Source organism: Panulirus ornatus, chromosome 49 (genome assembly GCF_036320965.1).
Source record: "Panulirus ornatus isolate Po-2019 chromosome 49, ASM3632096v1, whole genome shotgun sequence".
Taxonomy (NCBI): Eukaryota; Metazoa; Arthropoda; class Malacostraca; order Decapoda; family Palinuridae; genus Panulirus; species Panulirus ornatus.
The window spans coordinates 845729-865224 of record NC_092272.1 but is presented as its reverse complement, the minus strand read 5'-3'; the positions used below and the strand labels follow the sequence as shown (position 1 = coordinate 865224).

Sequence of the window (19496 nt, the reverse complement as noted above, 5' to 3'; positions counted from 1 at the left end):
ATGCACTCAGTCAGCTGCTCCCAAAACACTTGCCTCTCATGATTTCTTATCATGCCCAGGTGCATAGGCACCAATGATCACCCATCTCTCTCCATCCACTTTCAGTTTAACCCATATCAATTTAGAGTTTACTTTCTTACACTCTATCACATATTCCCACAACTCCTGTTTCAGGAGTAGTGCTATTCCTTCCTTTGCTCTAGTCCTCTCACCAACCCTTGGCTTTACTCTCAAAACATTCCCAAACCCTTTACCCTTGAGCTTCGTTTCACTCAGAGCCAAAACATCCAGGTTCCTTTCCTCAAACATGCTACCTGTCTATCCTTTTTTCTCATCTTGGTTACATCCACACACATTTAGACACCCCAATCTCAGCCTTCAAGGAGGATGAGCACTCCCCTCATGACTCCTTCTGTTTCCCCTTTTAGAAAGTAAGTATACCTGGAGGGGAGGGTTTCTAGCCCCCTGCTCCTGTCCCCTTTAGTTGCCTTCAACACACGGGGAATGCATGGGAAGTGATCTTTCTCCCCTATCCCCAGGGATGCAGAATGGTAAAAGGTGAGAGGAAAGGATGTAAGGGGAGTGGGGGAGGAGTGGGATGTATTTAGGGAAGCAGTGATGGCTTGCGCAAAAGATGCTTGTGGCATGAGAAGCGTGGGAGGTGGGCAGATTAGAAAGTGTAGTGAGTGGTGGGATGAAGAAGTAAGATTATGAGTGAAAGAGAAGAGAGAGGCATTTGGACGATTTTTGCAGGGAAATAGTGCAAATGACTGGGAGGTCAAGAGAAAGGTGCAAGAGGTGAAAAAGAGGGCAAATGAGAGTTAGGGTGAGAGAGTATCATTAAATTTTAGGGAGAATAAAAAGATGTTTTGGAAGGAGTTTAATAAAGTGCATAAGACAAGAGAACAAATATGAACATCGGTGAAGGGGGCTAATGGGGAGGTGATAACGAGTAGTGGTGGTGTGAGAAGGAGATGGAGTGAGTATTTTGAAGGTTTGTTGAATGTGTTAGATGATAGAGTGGCAGATATAGGGTGTTTTGGTTGAGGTGGTGTGCGAAGTGAGAGGGTCAGGGAGAATGATTTGGTAAACAGAGAAGAGGTAGTGAAAGCTTTGAGGAAGATGAAAGCCAGCAAGGCGGCGGGTTTGGATGGTAATGCAGTGGAATTTATTAAAAAAGGGGGTGACTGTGTTGTTGACTGGCTGGCGAGGATATTCAGTGTATGTATGGCTCATGGTGAGGTGCCTGAGGATTGGCGGAATGCATGCCTAGTGCCATTGTACAAAGGCAAAGGGGATAAAGGTGAGTGTTCAAAATACAGAGATATAAGTAGTGGTGATGTGAGAAGGAGATGGAGTGAGTATTTTGAAGGTTTGTTGAATGTGTTTGATGATAGAGTGGCAGATATAGGGTGTTTTGGTCGAGGTGGTGTGCAAAGTAAGAGAGTTAGGGAAGATGATTTGGTAAACAGAAAAGAGGTAGTAAAAGCTTTGCGGAAGATGAAAGCTAGCAAGGCAGTGGGTTTGGATGGTATTGCAGTGGAATTTATTAAAAAAGGGTGTGACTGAATTGTTGACTGGTTGGTAAGGTTATTTACTGTATGTATGATTCATGGTGAGGTGCCTGAGGATTGGCGGAATGCTTGCATAGTGCCATTGTACAAAGGCAGAGGGGACAAAGGTGAGTGCTCAAATTACAGAGGTATAAGTTTGTTGAGTATTCTTGGGAAATTATATAAGAGGGTATTGATTGAGAGGGTGAAGGCATGTACAGAGCATCAGATTGGGGAAGAGGTGGGTCAGGTGTTTGCTTTGAAGAATGTATGTGAGAAATACTTAGAAAAGCAAATGGAGTTGTAGCATTTATGGATCTGGAGAAGGCATATGATAGAGTTGATTGAGATGCTCTGTGGAAGGAATTAAGAATATATGGTGCAGGAGGCAAGTTGTTAGAAGCAGTGAAAAATTTTTATCGAGGATGTAAAGCATGTGTACGTGTAGGAAGAGAGGAAAGTGATTGGTTCTCAGTGAATGTAGGTTTGCAGCAGGGGTGTGTGATGTCTCCATGGTTATTTAATTTGTTTATGGATGGGGTTGTTAGGGAGGTGAATGGAGGAGTTTTGGAAAGAGGGGCAAGTATGCAGTCTGTTGTGGATGAGAGAGTTTGGGAAGTGAGTCAGTTGTTGTTCGCTGATGATACAGCGCTGGTGGCTGATTCACGTGAGAAACTGCAGAAGCTGGTGACTGAGTTTGGTAAAGTGTGTGAATGAAGAAAGTTGAGAGTAAATGTGAATAAGAGCAAGGTTATTAGGTACAGTAGGGTTGAGGGTCAAGTCAATTGGGAGGTAAGTTTGAATGGAGAAAAACTGGAGGAAGTGAAATGTTTTAGATATCTGGGAGTGGATTTGGCAGCGGATGGAACCATGGAAGCGGAAGTGAATCATAGGGTGGGGGAGGGGGCGAAAATTCTGGGAGCGTTGAAGAATGTGTGGAAGTCAAGAACATTATCTCGGAAAGCAAAAATGGGTATGTTTGAAGGAATAGTGGTTCCAACAATGCTGTATGGTTGCGAGGCGTGGGCTATGGATAGAGTTGTGCGCAGGAGGGTGAATGTGCTGGAAATGAGATGTTTGAGGACAATGTGTGGTGTGACGTGGTTTGAGTGAGTAAGCAATAATAGGGTAAGAGAGATGTGTGGTAATAAAAAGAGTGTGGTTAAGAGAGCAGAAGAGCATGTTTTGAAATGGTTTGGTCACATGGAGAGAATGAGTGAGGAAAGATTGACAAAGAGGATATATATGTGTCAGAGGTGGAGGGAACGAGTAGAAGTGGGAGACCAAATTGGAGGTGGAAAGATGGAGTGAAAAAGATTTTGAGTGATCGGGGCCCGAATATGCAGGAGGGTGAAAGGCGTGCAAGGAATAGAGTGAATTGGAACGATGTGGTATATCGGGGTTGACGTGCTGTCAGTGGATTGAACCAGGGCATGTGAAGCGTCTGGGGTAAACCATGGAAAGTTGTGTGGGGCCTGGATGTGGAAAGGGAGCTGTGGTTTCGGTGCATTATTACATGACAGCGAGAGACTGAGTGTGAACGAATGGGGCCTTTGTTGTCTTTTCCTAGCGCTACCTCGCACACATGAGGGGGAAGGGGGTTGTTATTTCATGTGTGGCGAGGTGGCAATGGGAATGAATAAAGGCAGACTATGAATTATGTACATGTGTATATATGTATATGTCTGTGTGAGTATATATATGTATACATTGAGATGTATGGGTATGCATATTTGTGTGTGTGGATGTGTATGTATATACATGTGTATGTGGGTGGGTTGGGCCATTCTTTCGTCTGTTTCCTTGCGCTACTACGCTGACGCGGGAGACAGCGACAAAGCAAAATGAATAACATAAAAGTGTGTTGAGCATTCCTGGGAAATTATATGGAAGGGTATTGATTGAGAGGGTGAAGGCATGTGCAGAGCATCAGGTTGGGGAAGAGCAGTGTGGTTTCAGAAGAGGTAGAGGATGTGTGGATCATGTGTTTGCTTTGAAGAATGTATGTGAGAAATTCTTAGAAAAACAAATGGATTTGTCTGTAACATTTATAGATCTGGAGAAGGCATATGATAGAGTTGATAGAGATGCTTTATGGAAGGTATTATGAGTATATGGTGTGGGAGGCAAGTTGCTAGAAGCAGTGAAAACTTTTTATTGAGGATTTAAGGCATGTTTACGAGTAGGAAGAGAGGAAAGTGATTGGTTCACAGTGAATGTTGGTTTTCGGCAAGGGTTGTTTAATTTGTTTATGGATGGGGTTGTTATGGAGGTGAATGTAAGAGTTTTGGGAAGAGGGGCAAGTATGCAGTCTGTTGTGAATGAGAGGGCTTGGGAAGTGAGTCAGTTGTTGTTCGCTGATGATTCAGCGCCGGTGGCTGATTCATGTGAGCAACTGCAGAGGCTGGTGACTGAGTTTGGTAAAGTGTGTGAAAGAAGAATAAAAGCAAGGTCATTAGGTTCAGTAGGGTTGAGGGACAAGTCAATTTGGAGGTAAGTTTGAATGGAGAAAAACTGGAGGAAATGGAGTGTTTTAGATATCTGGGAGTGGATTTAGCAGTGGATGGTGGAACCATGGAAGCGGAAGTGAGTCACAGGGTGGGGGCGAAGGTTCTGGGAGCGTTGAAAAATGTGTGGAAGGAGAGAACATTATCTCGGAAAACAAAAATAGGTATGTTTGAAGGAATAGTGGCTCCAACAATGTTATAGCATGGGCTATAGGCCGGGTTGTGCGGAGTAGGATGAATGTGTTGGAAATAAGATGTTTGAGGACAGTATGTGGTGTGAGGTGGTTTGATCGAGTAAGTAATGAAAGGGTAAGAGAGATGTGTGGTGGTAAAAAGAGTGTGGTTGAGAGAGTAGAAGAGGGTGTTTTGAAATGGTTTGGTCACATGGAGAGAATGAGTGAGGAAAGATTGACAAAGAGGATATATGTGTCTGAAGTGGAGGGAACAAGAAGTGGGAGACCAATTTGGAGGTGGAAGTATGGAGTGAAAAAGAATTTGAGTGAACGGTGCCTGAACATGTAGGAGGGTGAAAGGTGTGCAAGGAATAGAGTGAATTGGAATGATGTGGTATACTGGGGTCGACGCACTGTCATTGGATTGAACCAGGGCATGTGAAGCGTCTGGCTTAAACCATGGAAAGTTTTGTGGGCCTGGATGTGGAAAGGGAGCTGTGGTTTCGGTACATTATACATGACAGCTAGAGACTGAGTGTGAACGAATGTGGCCTTTGTTGTCTTTTCCTAGCACTACCTCGCGCGCGTGCAGGGGGAAGGGGGTTGTCATTTCATGTGTGGCGGGGTGGCGACAGGAATGAGTCAAGGCAGCAAGTATGGATTATGTACATGTGTGTATATGTCTGTGTATGTGTATGTTGAAATGTATAGGTATGTATATGTGCGTGTGTGGATGTGTATGTATATACATGTTTATGTGGGTGGGTTGGGCCATTCTTTTGTCTGTTTCCTTGCACTACCTCACTAACGTGGGAGACAGCAACAGAGTATAATAAAGTAAAAATAAATGTACATGTATGTATATATATGTATATATGATTGGATGGGTCCTTCTTCATCTGTTTCCGGGTGCTACCTCGCTGAGGCAGGAAATGGCAACCAAGTATAATAATGATAATAAAAAAAGAAAGTAGATTAAAGTGCAGTAAATGTAGGGATACAGTCATGTGTGATGTGTTTAAAGTGTTCAGAGAAAGACTGATAAAGGTTTTAGTATCAGGAGTTGGTTATATGGTTGTGAGATTTAAGGATAAAAGGGGAAGTGCTTGGTGACAGATGAGACTTGAAGTGCTGTGGAAGAGAAGGGATTAAGAACAAAAAGGGGAATGTATGGATGATATTACAAAACCTGTGGACAAGAAGAAAATTCACATGGTAGATTGCTCGAAAGGGATGTACCAGTGGTTCTTCAGCAGAGGATGAGGGAAGAATGTAAGATGTGTAAACAGAATGTTAAGAAGCTACAAGAGAGTAGGTGAAGGTTTTGGAGGAGAAGTGAATGAAAATTGTGGAAAATATGAAATTTTACAGAAAGGAGGTGAAAAAGGAAAGGGTGGATGTAAGAGTGGAAATGTTGGTGTTAGTGCTGCTGAACCAAAAGGAGGAGATGACAGAATATTTTGAAGAACTGATGAGTGTGGGAGAAGGTGAGGTAGCAGTTGATATATGCTTGGGTATGGAGGATGGGAGGAAAAGGTTGCAACGTATGAGTGATGGAGGTGACTAAATGCAGAATAAGTGAGGATAATTGGAGATTTTAAGAAAGGTAGGAGATATGTGGATCAGGTTGTTGTGGTGAAAATGATTGGAAAAGTATCTAGCCAAAGGTAAGAAGCTGTATGTGGCTGGATCTGGACAGAGCATATGACGAAGTCAAGTGACATGCTTTACACGATTTGTTAAGGATAGAGAGGGTAGGGAGACAACTATATGATGGAGTGAAAGCCTTGTATAGAGTAACAAGTTCATGTGTAGGAGTGGGTGGAGAGTTAAGCAAAAGTTTTGGTGTATGTGCGAGTTTGAGGCAGGGCTGAGTGATGTCACTGTGATAAGACGTGAAAGTCAAAATAGTGAAATGTGGTGGCGAGTTTTCCTGGCTTATGACAAGCCTGTTTGCAGGTGATACTGTGTTGTATGCTAAGAGTGAAGAGGAGTAGCAGAAGGTTGTAAGCATGTTTTATGTGCGTAAATATAAGTGATTGATGGCAAATGTGAGTAAGAGTAAAGTAATGGTGTTTGAAAGGAAATACGATGAAATAATAGATTTTGCAAAGCCCTGCAGAGTGAAAGAACAAGCTGTACTAAACAATGTTAAAATGTTGGGGTGGAAAGACTGGAAGAGGTGAGAGAATTTAAGTATTTAGGAGCTATCTTGGGTAAATTTGATGATAGGATAAATAAGGAGAGAGCAGTAAGGGGCAGAAGGTTCAATAAATCCTGTATTATAAGAATGAAGGATAGAAGTGTAAGTATGAAAGTGAAGAAAGGGTTAACGGACAGCATAGTCCTCCCAACCCTGACGTGGACATGGAATGAGTCACAGAGGTCAAGAATCTAGATTGTGGATATGAAATTTCAATAGATGAAATGAAAAAATTTGGATTTTCGTGAGATGTATGGTATGGCAAGGAATGCAAAGGGAATGAATTGTGGGGTGGTAGAGTGGGCAAAACATGATAGTTTGAGAAGGTTTGGGCATGTGGAGAGAATGCAATATGTGGAGTTTACATGGAGAGCATATGACAGTACAATTAAAGAGGTTAGTGTGAGAGGAGCATCACCTTTAACATGGTGAAATAGAGTGGAAGAGTACTGGAGGGAGAGAACTGTCGGAAGAATGTGTGGCATGGTGTATGCAAGGGAGGCTGTGGCCACCACATATTTGGGAGGTCCCAGAGGGAACTGGTGTCAGAGGTAAAGTAATATAGAATTTATTATTCATATATGAAATGTTTAGTACTTTCATCTTAAGGGCTCTGTATTGATAACTGCAAGGCCCATTATTAAACGACAGTCCAGTTATAATGTATTGTAAGGCCTTTATTCACATATCAAAGGCTAATAATTTTATACATAATTAAGGGGCCTAATATTCACATCTTAAGTGCCTTTTACAGGTCAGCATTAGTATGAAATGAAATTTTCATGGTCCAGTTAAGAAATTGACGTAAATAAAAACTTGGGTGTCTAAGTAACTTTTCTTTCCAGATACTTCACGTGTGTCCCTTGACAGTGACATATCAGAGTTTATGCCAGAGCTTCAGTCACTGGAAGCACAGGCTGCTTTGGATGTGCCTCTCATGAGCCAGGATCCTCCAGAAGTGGAACAGATCATAGAGGAGGCTCATGTGCAGGAGGACGTGGCACGGGAGAGCAAAGTCAGGAAGAGGTCACAGAAGGGCAAAGGCAGCAGCGAAGGATCCGAACTCAGCCGTGGTTTGTCACTGCCTCTTGCCACTGGAGGTGAGGATTTTAAGTCTTATCTCTTTTGACTCTACCAATTTGCTTGGGCTGCCTGCAGTTGATTATCATAAACTGGCATGGTTGCATTTTTTCGGTATGATTTATAACTGTGAACATCAGCCAAAGGAATTTGCTGAAATATTACTTGCTCAGGCAACTAATTTGCTCGAAAAAAAATTATTCAGTAAAGATTTTGCGGTGAAATGGAAATATTTGATATTGCTGGTTATTAAAAGCTTTTCGTTAATTTTCTGTTGCACTTTTTTCTTTTTTAAACATGGTAAGTGTGTCGTTCTTGCTTTAATTTGCATGTAAGATGTATCTCTTTGAGCCATTTCTAATATTAAAGCACTTTTTTCTATCATTAGAATCAGGTTTGCCTTTAGGATTTGTGAGCCCCTAAGAAGATTGATAATAATTTATTGAACTTGAAGATTTTTCCTAAACATGGGGGAAGAGGCCTTTATAATATCCCGTCCTAAAAAGAGAATGGTTGCTGCATCTGGCTAATTTATATTGGTCTGTTAACTTTCGAAGTTGGTTAGATTTTGGTGGAAACAAGCAAGCTTCATAAAATCGGACCCAAAAAGGAAAAAAGGACCCGAAATACTGGAAGGTATTGTAGATGGATGGGTATTAGATCATACCAAATCCTGATACCTTGCATTGCAATGATTTGAGTAGATACTCGGCTGTCAGTCTGCTTTTATATTTTAGGTCAAAATTTTGGGAGGATTGATGCACATTGTTGTAATTTTTGTTCATACTTGTTTGCCATTTTTGCTTTCGGGAGGTAGTGCTAAGAACAGAAGGAAAAAGGCTTCATTTGAACACATCCATCTTCTAGCTGTCATGTGTAATGCACTGAAACCACAGCCCCCACAGACAGACCTTTCCATGGTTTCCCATAGCTGCTTCATATACCTTGCTTAATTCCATTGACAGTACATTGCCCCAAGTATGCACCATTGTTCCAATTCACTCTTATCTCATGGATGCCTTTCACCCTCCTGCAATTTCAAGCCCCAGTCACAAAAAATCTTCTTCAATCTTCTGTTTGGTATGCCCTTTTCCTTGTCTTTTACACTTCTCACACATATATATCCACTTTGTCAGCCTCCTCACCCTGTCTCTCCATATGTCCAAACCATTTAAGCACACCCTCTTAAGCTCTGTCAACCACACTCTTATTACCCTGTCTCTCTATTACCCTTTTATTACCGATTCAAACATATCATTTCCTACACATCCACTCTCCTCTACACATTCCCATCAATAATTAATGCCTCTCAACCATACAACTCGCGAAGTAAACTCGATAATTTTATACCTTTGTAGTTTGGACACTTCTCTCTTCCCATAGCTTTATACTTTCATTCTGCTAATCAACTGGCATATGACTATGATCCATACTGATATTGATGTAATGTTTGTGGTTAATTAAAAAATGGAATAGGAGGATGTAGATATATGCTAGGGTGCGTGCTAGAACCATTGTGTAAATACAGTAGATGTAGGACTGGGGTGCTAGAGCCATCTAGTAAATACAGTAATGTAGGACTAGGTGCTAGGGGCCATCTAGTAAGTACAGCAGATGAAGACCTGGGTGCCAAAGACATCTAGTAAGTACAGCATAAGTGCATTATAGGGTGCTAGAGCCATCAAGCAAGTACAGGAGAAGGAGCACAGAGTGATAGGGCCAACTCGTATGTACACCCGAGTGTAGAACAGGGTATTATAGCTATCTAGTCTGTATGCCAAACTGTAGGACTATGCTAGAGCTATCTAGTATGTACTGTAAATATAGGATAAGGTGCCAGAGCCATTCAGTATGTACAACAGATGTAGGATAGGACGATAGAGCCATCTAGTATATAAAGCAGATGCACAGTGGTGCAACAGGCATCTAGTATGTAAAGTAGATGTAGAATGGGGTGCTACAGTCATCTAGTATGTAAAGATGATGTAGAACAGGGTGCTAGAGCCATCTCATATGTAAAGTAGATTTAGGGCAGGATGTTAGAGCCGTCTAGTGGATGTGGGCAATGTAGAATGGCGATATAGCCATCTAGTTTGCCTAGTAGATGTAGAACTTGGTACTAGAGCTATCTAGTGTATACAGCAGATGTAGGACAGTGCTAGAACCATCTAATATGTAAAGCAGATGTAGGACGGGGCAGTAGAGGTATCTAGTATGTACAGGCACAGGATGTTGGAGTATTCTCGTATTTACAGTAGATGCCAGAGCCATCAAAAATGTACAGCATATTTACAATAGAGTACTAGAGCCAACTAGTTTATACAGCAGATGTAGGTCAGGGTGATAGAGCCATCTATTATGCACAGCAGATGTAGGACAGGGTGATAGAGCCATCTAGTATGTACAGCAGATGGAGGACAGGGCACTAGGGCCAAGCCATTTAGTGTGTACAGGGTGCTAGAACCATCTATATACTGCAGATCTAGGTTTGGGTGCTAGAGCCTTCTAGTCTGTAAAGTAGATGTGGGACAGGATGCTGCAGCTTTGTGTTATGTACAGCAGATGTAGGACAGTACTAGAGCCATCTTGTCTGAAAAGATGTACGGCTGGTTGATCAAGCCATTTAGTTTCTACAGGAGTTGTACGACATGGGGCTGGAGCCATCTAGTTGAGCAGATGTAGGGTAGGATCCTAGAACATCTAGTATGTAAATTTTTTGTAGGACTGGGTGCTAGAGCCATGTTGTATTATTTACTGCAAACAGGACAGAGTGATGGAGCCATCTGTTTTGTACAGACGTAGGACTGGGGTACTAGAGCCATCTAGTATGCACAGATGTATGACATGGCCATAGAGCTATCTAGTATGTATAGCAGATGTAGGGCAGGGTGCTAGAGCCATCTCTTATACCATAGATGGAGGACAGTGTGCTAGAACCATGTGCAGCAGATATCAGACAGCTTGCTAGAGCCATCTTGTACGAACATATAGATCATGGTAATATAGCCATCTATTCAGTACAGTAGGTGTAGAACAGGGTGCTAGATTCATATAGTGTGAACTGCAGATGTAGGACTGGAGTGCAAGAGTATGGCCCTGAAGTGGACCTACCAGAACCTCCTCATCCTGCACCTGAAATTAGCCGAGAAAGGCAAGGGTGTTAGAACTAGCTAGTATGTACAGTTGTAGGGCAGGGTGCTAGAGGCATCTATGTACGGCAGATGTAGAAAGTCACTGGAAGTGGTTGCAGTTATGCCTCGTGTAATAAATATTGTAAAGAACATTTTATTGAGGAATTATGTGGGGAGGGGAGGGGGGGGGTCATAATAGTTACAAGTTGATTAAAAGTTTGAGAGTCATAGAAGAGCCTAAGATTCAAAGTTGCATTGGATACTTTTATGCTTTGGACACTTGCTGATTAGTTTTCTATCTCTCATGCTTTTGTCATGGACCCATTTCTCTGCTATTTCTTGCTTTTCTTCCTCCTGATAGCCGCATCAGCCTCTTAGGTTTTCAGTGAATGCACCAGGCAATGCTAGTGAGCTTGACACAATAAAGATTGGAGTGGGATAGTCAAAATGTTTTAAGGAAGATTCTTCACGCATTAGTTACTGAAAAAAAAATAAAGTAGGTAAGATACTTTTTAGGACCCTCCATGGTCATATATATATTTTTTTCCTTTTTTCCAGAGGAAAGTAGTTCTGCATATTTTACAAGTGGGCTTCCAGAGGATTTCCCTTCATATGACCATGATAGCGTTGAGGATCTGGATGGCCCTGATTTGGACCTACCAGAACTACCTCATCCTGCACCTGAAATTAGCCGAGAAAGGCAAGGACCAGGAGGAGACCGCTACCAAATGGAGTTTGTCTCTTCTCATTTTGGGGATAGTAGTGATGAGGAGGATGCTTTCATTGAGGGGCTAACATTTGAGGAGCGAAGTCACGTAAGACCAGAGGCTCGACACCCTCAAAGTTCTGTCCCAGATGAACCGCGTCCTGCACTATCTATGGACCCTTTAGGCCAGCTTATGGGTAGTGTAATAGCTCAAAATGCAGGTAATGTTTTATCTGCCCTTGGGCAAAATTTAGTAACTTCTGTGATAGGGCAATCTGCAGCCAGTGCTCAACCTATAGCTGTGACCAGTCAGCAGCAACCTAGACGACAGCAGCAGCCACCTGCTAGAATGACAAGGTCACAGGACCAACACCAACAATCTACGTTGGAGTTGGAAGAAGACTTTGAACTTATTTCTGATGAAGAACTGCAGTGACAAGACATGGTTAATGACAGGCGCCAGTAACCACAAAAAGAATGTTTTTAGTGTTGGAAAAATATTTGGAACAAATACTCTCACGTCATAGAAAGCAGATGAATCAGTCATGTTAATATAGATACTGTGAGTTCGCATATGTATAAAGCAAAAATGAAATTCTCATATCAAAGTGAAGGCTGCCTTAATACAATTATCTGAAGAATTGCCTTTTGCAGTGACAGGTAATTGTGACAAGTTTGGTTGAGGTGCAGTATTGAGGTGGATGGAGTTGCTCGTTGCTCTTGTGGCTCGTATCATTCTAGAATAGGTCAGTGGTTTAGCTTTATGAAGTTTAGTTAAGATAATGTGTATTGGTATTCATTATGTGTAAATTTCATGGAAAAAGCTTAAAATAGTTGTTCACTGCCCACGTAATACATAGTATTATTTCTTATAATCTTTGAGGCCTAATTTTGGACATTAATATTTATGTGTTTTACAGATTTATTCTCCATTATACAAACTATACAAACATTTACTGAACTTCATACAACTATCAGACAGTGTGTGGCATTAATCAGCAGGCTGTTAGTTCTCTTAAACCATATTGGATTTAGAAATAATCACTTTGTACTAAAAGCGTAATTAGTTAGTTTTGACAACTATTGATTGGTGTTGTTAAGACTACATGTTGGAGGTTTATAAATTGAAGTACCTCTGAAATATGATTTTTACAGTTTCGTTTATCAACATTGTCGTTTTTTGGTCACCACATTCATTTTCAGTATCCTTTCCTTTGCTATAATTTGAGTGGAAGCAGCAGTGATAACCAAAGCTGTCAGATTAAGATAAACTGGTTAATGCCAAGTCTGAATGTCAGCTGTGGGAGACTTGCCCATATCCTTGAATCCTATCGTTACCTAAGATTTCTGATTTACATTTTCCTTTAAAATGATCTTTGCTGTAAAATTTCACCAGCAACTGTTATACTCAGATAAAACATTTATCTGCCAGTTTCTGTGAAAATACATTGCTGTCACAAGGTTGCATAACATTCATACACCAATTTAAAGGCAATATTTTGGTGTCTTTTGCATACATTCATTACTGCTAAGTATATAAATATACATTTTTTACGTAATACATAGAGTAGATCCTATGTAAGTTACAAACAAGGTGTGTGAATGTTATGGTTCTGTGCGTGACTTTTCAATAAACAGAATCAAATGATTTTTATGTATCTTTTTTAATTTAAAATGTAGCACTGTGGTATTAAAAAATAATTGGATCTTGTCAGAGAAAATGGAATATAGTTAATACACTTCGTGTCTTTTATACTTTATTTTGTTAATTGTAATAATGTGTATCAGATGTAAATAGATAGATACACAACTGGAATAGGTCTTTGTACTTAAAAATTTAGTTTGTGAGAGAAAAGACCTGTTGATAACATTGCTAAAAGATGCAGGAGTTGGAACTTCTGCAATAGGAACTGGGTTCTGTTTAATATGTATATATATATAGAGTGCATACAGCTGTCGCTGGGATGCATGCTTGCCATGGCATGATACCTTGATAAAAATTGGTCAAAAGCAGCAGCAAAAAAAGTGTAAAGTTACGAGATCAAGGGTATGACACTTAAAATCTTTGTACACCCATTTTGAATTACGGATGATATGAATTATTGTACGAGTTTAGGGAGATCATGTTTTTAGTTTACTCCTTTTCAGAAGTATTGATGCAGAATGGGTATCGCCTGCTGGAATTACTTTTACTAGCCTATTTTTACCTCAATCCAATTTTCATATGTGGAAAGTAGTAAAACTGGTAGTTTGTTCCCACAAAGTGTAATGGTTACCTACCATTACACTTTGTGGGGAACAAAAATACAAAAAAAAGGGCGGGGGGATTTTGACAATGTACATTTCAGATAAATATAAAGGATTTACTTAACTGAGGGGCATATCTCAGGTCTCGGTGTAAGGCTAGATTAAAAAATTAGCCTTTGTATATAAACTTGGTACACCTTGACATCATCAAGCAGTATGTAGAAGAGGCTTTGATCTTTCTCAGTTTGTGTCGATATTTGGTGCTTTTGTTAGCCAGTCATCATATATTGCTTTGAGGTTGAAATCGGGTAGTTGGAAAACCTTACGACTAGTAGTTATGCCGAAAGGGTGCCTGTCCATGAAGTCTTATAATGAGAAAAGTGATGGTAAAATTTGTAGTTAAAGGAAATTTATATATTTTAAAATTTTGAGCTTGGACCTCTAGATAGGTGGCCTGCCATATTCGCTACTTGCAAGAAATGGTAGACATTTTGGTTTTACTTTTCATTTGAAAGTAATTTATAGCTCTCTTTTATGTACAAACTAATTTACATGAAAAAGTGATATGCAGTGCATGGAAAGCAATATAAGGAGCTATTTATGGTTTGAGAAGGAGGTGGTGTATGAAGTATTAACTTTTGTTTTTGAGTTGTCTACCCTATGTTCAAAATTTGCACAGACCAGAATTTCAGTTTTTAATCACTTTCGTTTTCATATCTTTTCTGATTTGCATGGCAGAAACCATCTAACACAGCACAACTTGGTCTAGGGTGTCACCAGTCAGTTGGAATGGCATGGACCTGTAATTCTGTTCTAGCAAGTCTGTTGTCCAGTGTGTATAGTTTTTCTTCTTCAACAGCTTCACATTTGTGATCATGCGTTTATTCTCAAGGTAATTGCAATATTATACACATTTATTCAAGAAACTTTTTCACTATCAATTTTTCATGATGTAAAATTAGCAAGGGCAAAAAAAATCCTTTTTTCCTCCATTCTTTAGTCATTTGGTTTGAGCAAATTTTGCTAACTTGATGATGTAACTACAGTTACAGATGTACCTGAATGTTTACCTATAAGTGAATTTCATCTTGGCAAAATTTTGTGTTGGATCGCAAAGGTCGAGGAATATTTTTGTGCTCTTTGCAGATTTGTGTAAACTTTAACTTAATAGTCACAGGTTTTTTTTTTTTTTTTAAGATGGGTTTTCCATGTTGCTCTCTTGACACTAGTCAATAAGAAAAAAATTAATGAATAGTGATGTATGTGGAAGCTGTGTCCATTGTATGTATTCCACATATAGGTTTTCTTCTTTTGGGAAAACTTGCCGAAGTATTTCTGATCCTCTTATCCACTGCTGATGACTAGAGGGAATATTCGAGCCTCCTGTAATACAGAAATTAACCCCAGCTTCAGCTTCCATTCTGTTTTCCATAATATTTCCCTCGTAACAGTCATTAGTTGTGAGGCAGAGTAACCATTTTTGGGTAACAGTGCTAGACCAGTTTTATGTTTGTACACAATTAGAAAAAAAAAATGTTACGAAAACCTATATGTAATCTTATTAGTGAAGTATATTGTAAGTCATTCGGCCATGTTGCCTGTGTTGAGAGAAAATGCAATTTGGTATGTGAATTTTATGCCTCCTCTTAGCAAAGGTAGTGCCCAGAACAGAGATTACAGCCTTATTTGCACACATGTACACTAGTTGTCGTGTATAATGCTACAAAACCATAACCCACCATACAGAGCCAAGCCCCACAGACCACTTCCCATAGCATGCTGTTTGATCCCTCTCGCCTCCCTACATGTCCATGCCCTAAAAACCTAAAGGCCTCTTCAGTCAATCTTTGTATTCCCCAACCTTTGTTTCCTTCATTTCTGACGAATCCTTTTAGCCCGTCCTTTATTCAATGTCTGAACCACTTCAGCACACCTTGTTCAAGAGCTTGCATTTAGACTACACTACTCTCGTCCTATGATTAATGTGCCTCATCACACATTGGGCATTTCACATCCGAAATGTCTAATCTATTCAGCTCTAGGCCCAAAACTTGCCTCCTTTTCACACCCTCACGTCAGCCCTTCATAGTTCCATCTGCTGCCTCATCCATTTCCAGGTATCAAAACACTACTTCCTACTGGCATTCCCCTTTTAAACTAGACCAACCCGTCTCATCACTCCCTGTTGCACCTCGTTACTGTTCTATTATTCACATTCACTTCCAACTTTCTTGTCACACGTCCCTCTCCCAAACTGTCGCTAGTTTTTCGAGTCTCTTTTTAGTGTGCCACCAAGGCTGTCAGCAACTTTCCTCTCTACCGTGTACATAAAGATTCTACAGTCAGAATGACATTTATTGAGAGCCATTTATCCTCTTCTCTCACCACCAGTAGAACTCATCAGTGCATTCAGTAATTTTCCATTCACCCAATATAAAAATATTTATAGTGCCTATTATATTTTCTTTCATAGTCTCCCACATTAGTAAAGTAGCATCAGGAAGAGAAGGTTGGGTCTTAAGTGGAAAAATCCTTCCTTTCCTCATTTTGGAAAGTAAAAAATACAGGAGAGTAGTATTTCCAGTCTCCTGTTCATACCCTCTTACAATATGCAAATACACGGGTAATATTTTAACTTCACCATTGGGCAAGTGGGATTCGTGCCCCGGCCATCTAAGTTGGCTATCCACAGCCAAGCCCCACAGACCTTTCCGATTGTCTGCTTGCCCACTTTACTTAACCCCGTATATCACATCTCATGAATAGGCTCTCACTCTTAGTCAAAACATCTCTCTCTATTCTCCAGTTCGGTTTTCTTGTACCCTCTACACATGCGCTCTTATGCTCTTCCGTGTGTCCTAACCATTTCAGCACACCCTCCCCAGCTCGTTACCTATGACGTATCACTACATAATGAACTTTCTTCACATCACATACTGGCCATAGGCATTGTAAACCTGCGGTTCTTTTCCCACCTTAGATTGCATCAGGAACAGGCAGATGAGATAAGGATTTCAGCCTTCAGTTGCCGACATATGGGTATATTTTTATCTATATATTAATACATGTAAGCAGGACTTAAATGTATCTGATAAAATTTTGTAAAGTACTAATTGCTGGTGTCAGCCATAGGATTCTCTTAGGCTTTGAGGAAGATTATTCAATTTTTCAAATGCTGTTATTTTTGTACGTACCATGATGCCTGTTATGACCTTGTAGTTGGCTACCAAGTTTGAGAGTCTGGCACTGAACTTTTCAAATAGTTGTGGTTATTTAATGAAGCGGCAAAAAATGATGGAACTCTAAGCACAACCTGTGTATGTATATTGTGTATTTTCCTGCTACACTACATCAGTTGTAGGATTAAAAACTACCTTAAAGTAAGAAGTTCCTTAAGATTGTAATCTTTGTCATCCAGTGATGATCATACTTTGACGAGGAAATTTGTACAAGTAGTCCGAGGGTTATACAGTTGTAAATATGAAAATGGTGTACGTACTTCAAATGTTCTTTAAGTTTCAGTGAGGGTGCCAGTTAAGCTATGAAAAGACTTAGAATACTCTTGCCTTACATGTGATTATATGATTTGCTTCCCTTTTATTTAAAATATAAGTTATGGTGCAGTTCCACATATAAAGGTACATAGATAATTAAAAGAGTAAGGATGTCCATAATTATGCAGTTTTCTGGGTGACATTTGAATTTTTTTTTATACATGTGCAAGTGTTTTTAGTTATTTTATAAAGAAGTGTTTTGCTGTAATTCATATTTTTAAAGTGGTAAAAACTATTATTTGGAAAAAGATGTACGCCCATCACATAACTTGGGGAGCAATGCTAGTGACTGAGCAATGATTCGGGCAGTAATTAGTTAATGGGAGTTGCATGAAATCTTAAACATTACATTGAGAATTTTTTTGTACAGAATGAGCACTTTTCCCCAATGGTAAATTATTTTTCCTTCCCTGTCGTCTTCCAAGGTTGCAAGTAAATTCTCATTGTTTTGCAATTCATTTAAGGAAAGATAATATTGTAAACTAATAAAATAGGTTGTACTATTTGTTTGCAATAGCATAATGCAATTGTGTCAACCTGCTCGTTTGTAAAAACCATCTCCTCCTCCTGTTCTTTTCCTCGGTTAAAGCTGTAATTTTTACAGTCGAGGCTGTATAATGTGATATTACGTTTTATAATGGTATTTCTAATAATAATATGGGTTTTGATAAAGTTATCTGTTTGAATAGGGTAGTGCTATGAAATCATATTTTATTTTAGTTATTATGCACCGTGTATACCATAATGATGTATTATTGTGGAATAACAAAGATATTAATACATTTTGGTCTTTCTTTAAAATTCTCTGCAAGCTGCAAGACCAGTCAGAATGAGATGGAGAACTTAAAAAAGTGTGGTGATAGAACCTGAGGATGTATGGGGAATTAGTGTGCATTTTCTACCATGGAGGACTTTTGTGGGGTAAGTGAGCAGTCTTGTACAATTCACTTTGTGTTCAGTGAAATGTCATCGTGCTCAAATGGCTCAGTGTGGAGGTCTTCATTCACATTAGTAGGAAAAGTAATTTTATGATAAGAATAAGTGAAGTGGGAGGCTAATACACTCAAACGTGCAAGGGAGAATGAAAAGATATGCGAGCAGAAGACAATGATATGCAGGTGGAAGGCAAGACAGTTTGAACGTAAATTTGTTAGAGATTAATTGGCTGACTACAGATTGAGATGTCCTAGAGGGAACCAGGGGTTGACTAAGAAGGATGGAATGAACATTCAGGAAGGTGGGATGATAGCATAGGATAGTGAGTACGATTGTTGTGGGATATGGAGGTACCATGGAAGAGAAAAGCATTGAAGGTAATCTAATGTGTGTGCAACTGGGACCATTATTTGTTTGTCCCTGATGCTGCCTTTATTAGGCTAAAAAGACATATAAAGGGAGGAAAAAAGTTGCATCTCCCACGTTTGTGAGGTTGTGTCAGGGACAAACAACAGCCTCTTTTGCTTACAGCCCACTGAGAGGCTGTTGTTTGTCCCTGACACAACCTCACAAACGTGGGAGATGTAACTTTTTTCCTTCCTTTACGTGTCTTTTCAGCCTAATAAAGGCAGCATCAGGGACAAACAAATAATGGTCCCAGTTGCACACACATTAGATTACCTTCAATGCTTTTCTCTTCCATGGTTCAACCCAGTGACAGCACACTGCATCGACCTACACACACACACATACAACACATCAACCCAATTTATTCTAACCACGTGCAAGCCACTTGCTCCCTTGAATGTTCATAACCCAATATCTCGAAGTGTTCTTCACGCCATTCATCTTGATCTATCCCTCCAGTTTAGACACAACCTGGTCACTCTTGTGCCTGAACCACTGTAGGCTGTGACTATTATACTTCTCGTGACTACTGTACTTCTCTAACATCATCCTTTCTCACAGCCACATACTACTGCCCTCAAATATTTCACTAACAATAATATTAAGCCTCCTCTGTGTACTGCATTCAAGGCCATGGATTTGCTTAATCACACTACCATCGTGACTATGGTACTTTTAAACAAACCTAACTTTGCCCTAACACATACCAACGTCTCCTTCCACATGCTTAATTACGCACTCAGGACCTTGGCCCTTTATTCCATCGTAAGATCCCATCAGTCCCCATGGTTCCATCTTGAGCGACATATACTTCTAAATATGAGCTCCTGGAGGCTGCCACAAAGCCAAATCATCCACAGTCATATTCACCTCCGGGAGCTTCCAAGTAGTCTCCATGTAAAACATACACTTAAATTATCATGTCTAACTTTCCAGCTGCATCTGACTACCTTCGTATCATGTTTCCTTTCAAACTTTCTCCTTCCTATGACATCTGT

General features: G+C 40.1%; 1 protein-coding gene across 1 annotated transcript in view; it reads left to right on the top strand.

Annotated features, from left to right (window-relative positions):
* Positions 1–17936, top strand: part of LOC139764293 (uncharacterized) — a 182700-nt gene extending 164764 nt beyond the window's left edge. Inside the window, exons 5-6 of the mRNA XM_071690780.1 lie at positions 7282–7536; positions 11206–17936. Of these exons, the coding sequence (XP_071546881.1) occupies positions 7282–7536; positions 11206–11789 (839 nt within the window). The 3' untranslated portion in view covers positions 11790–17936. The remainder of the gene's footprint in view (positions 1–7281; positions 7537–11205) is intronic.
* The last annotated feature ends 1560 nt before the right edge of the window (positions 17937–19496 follow it).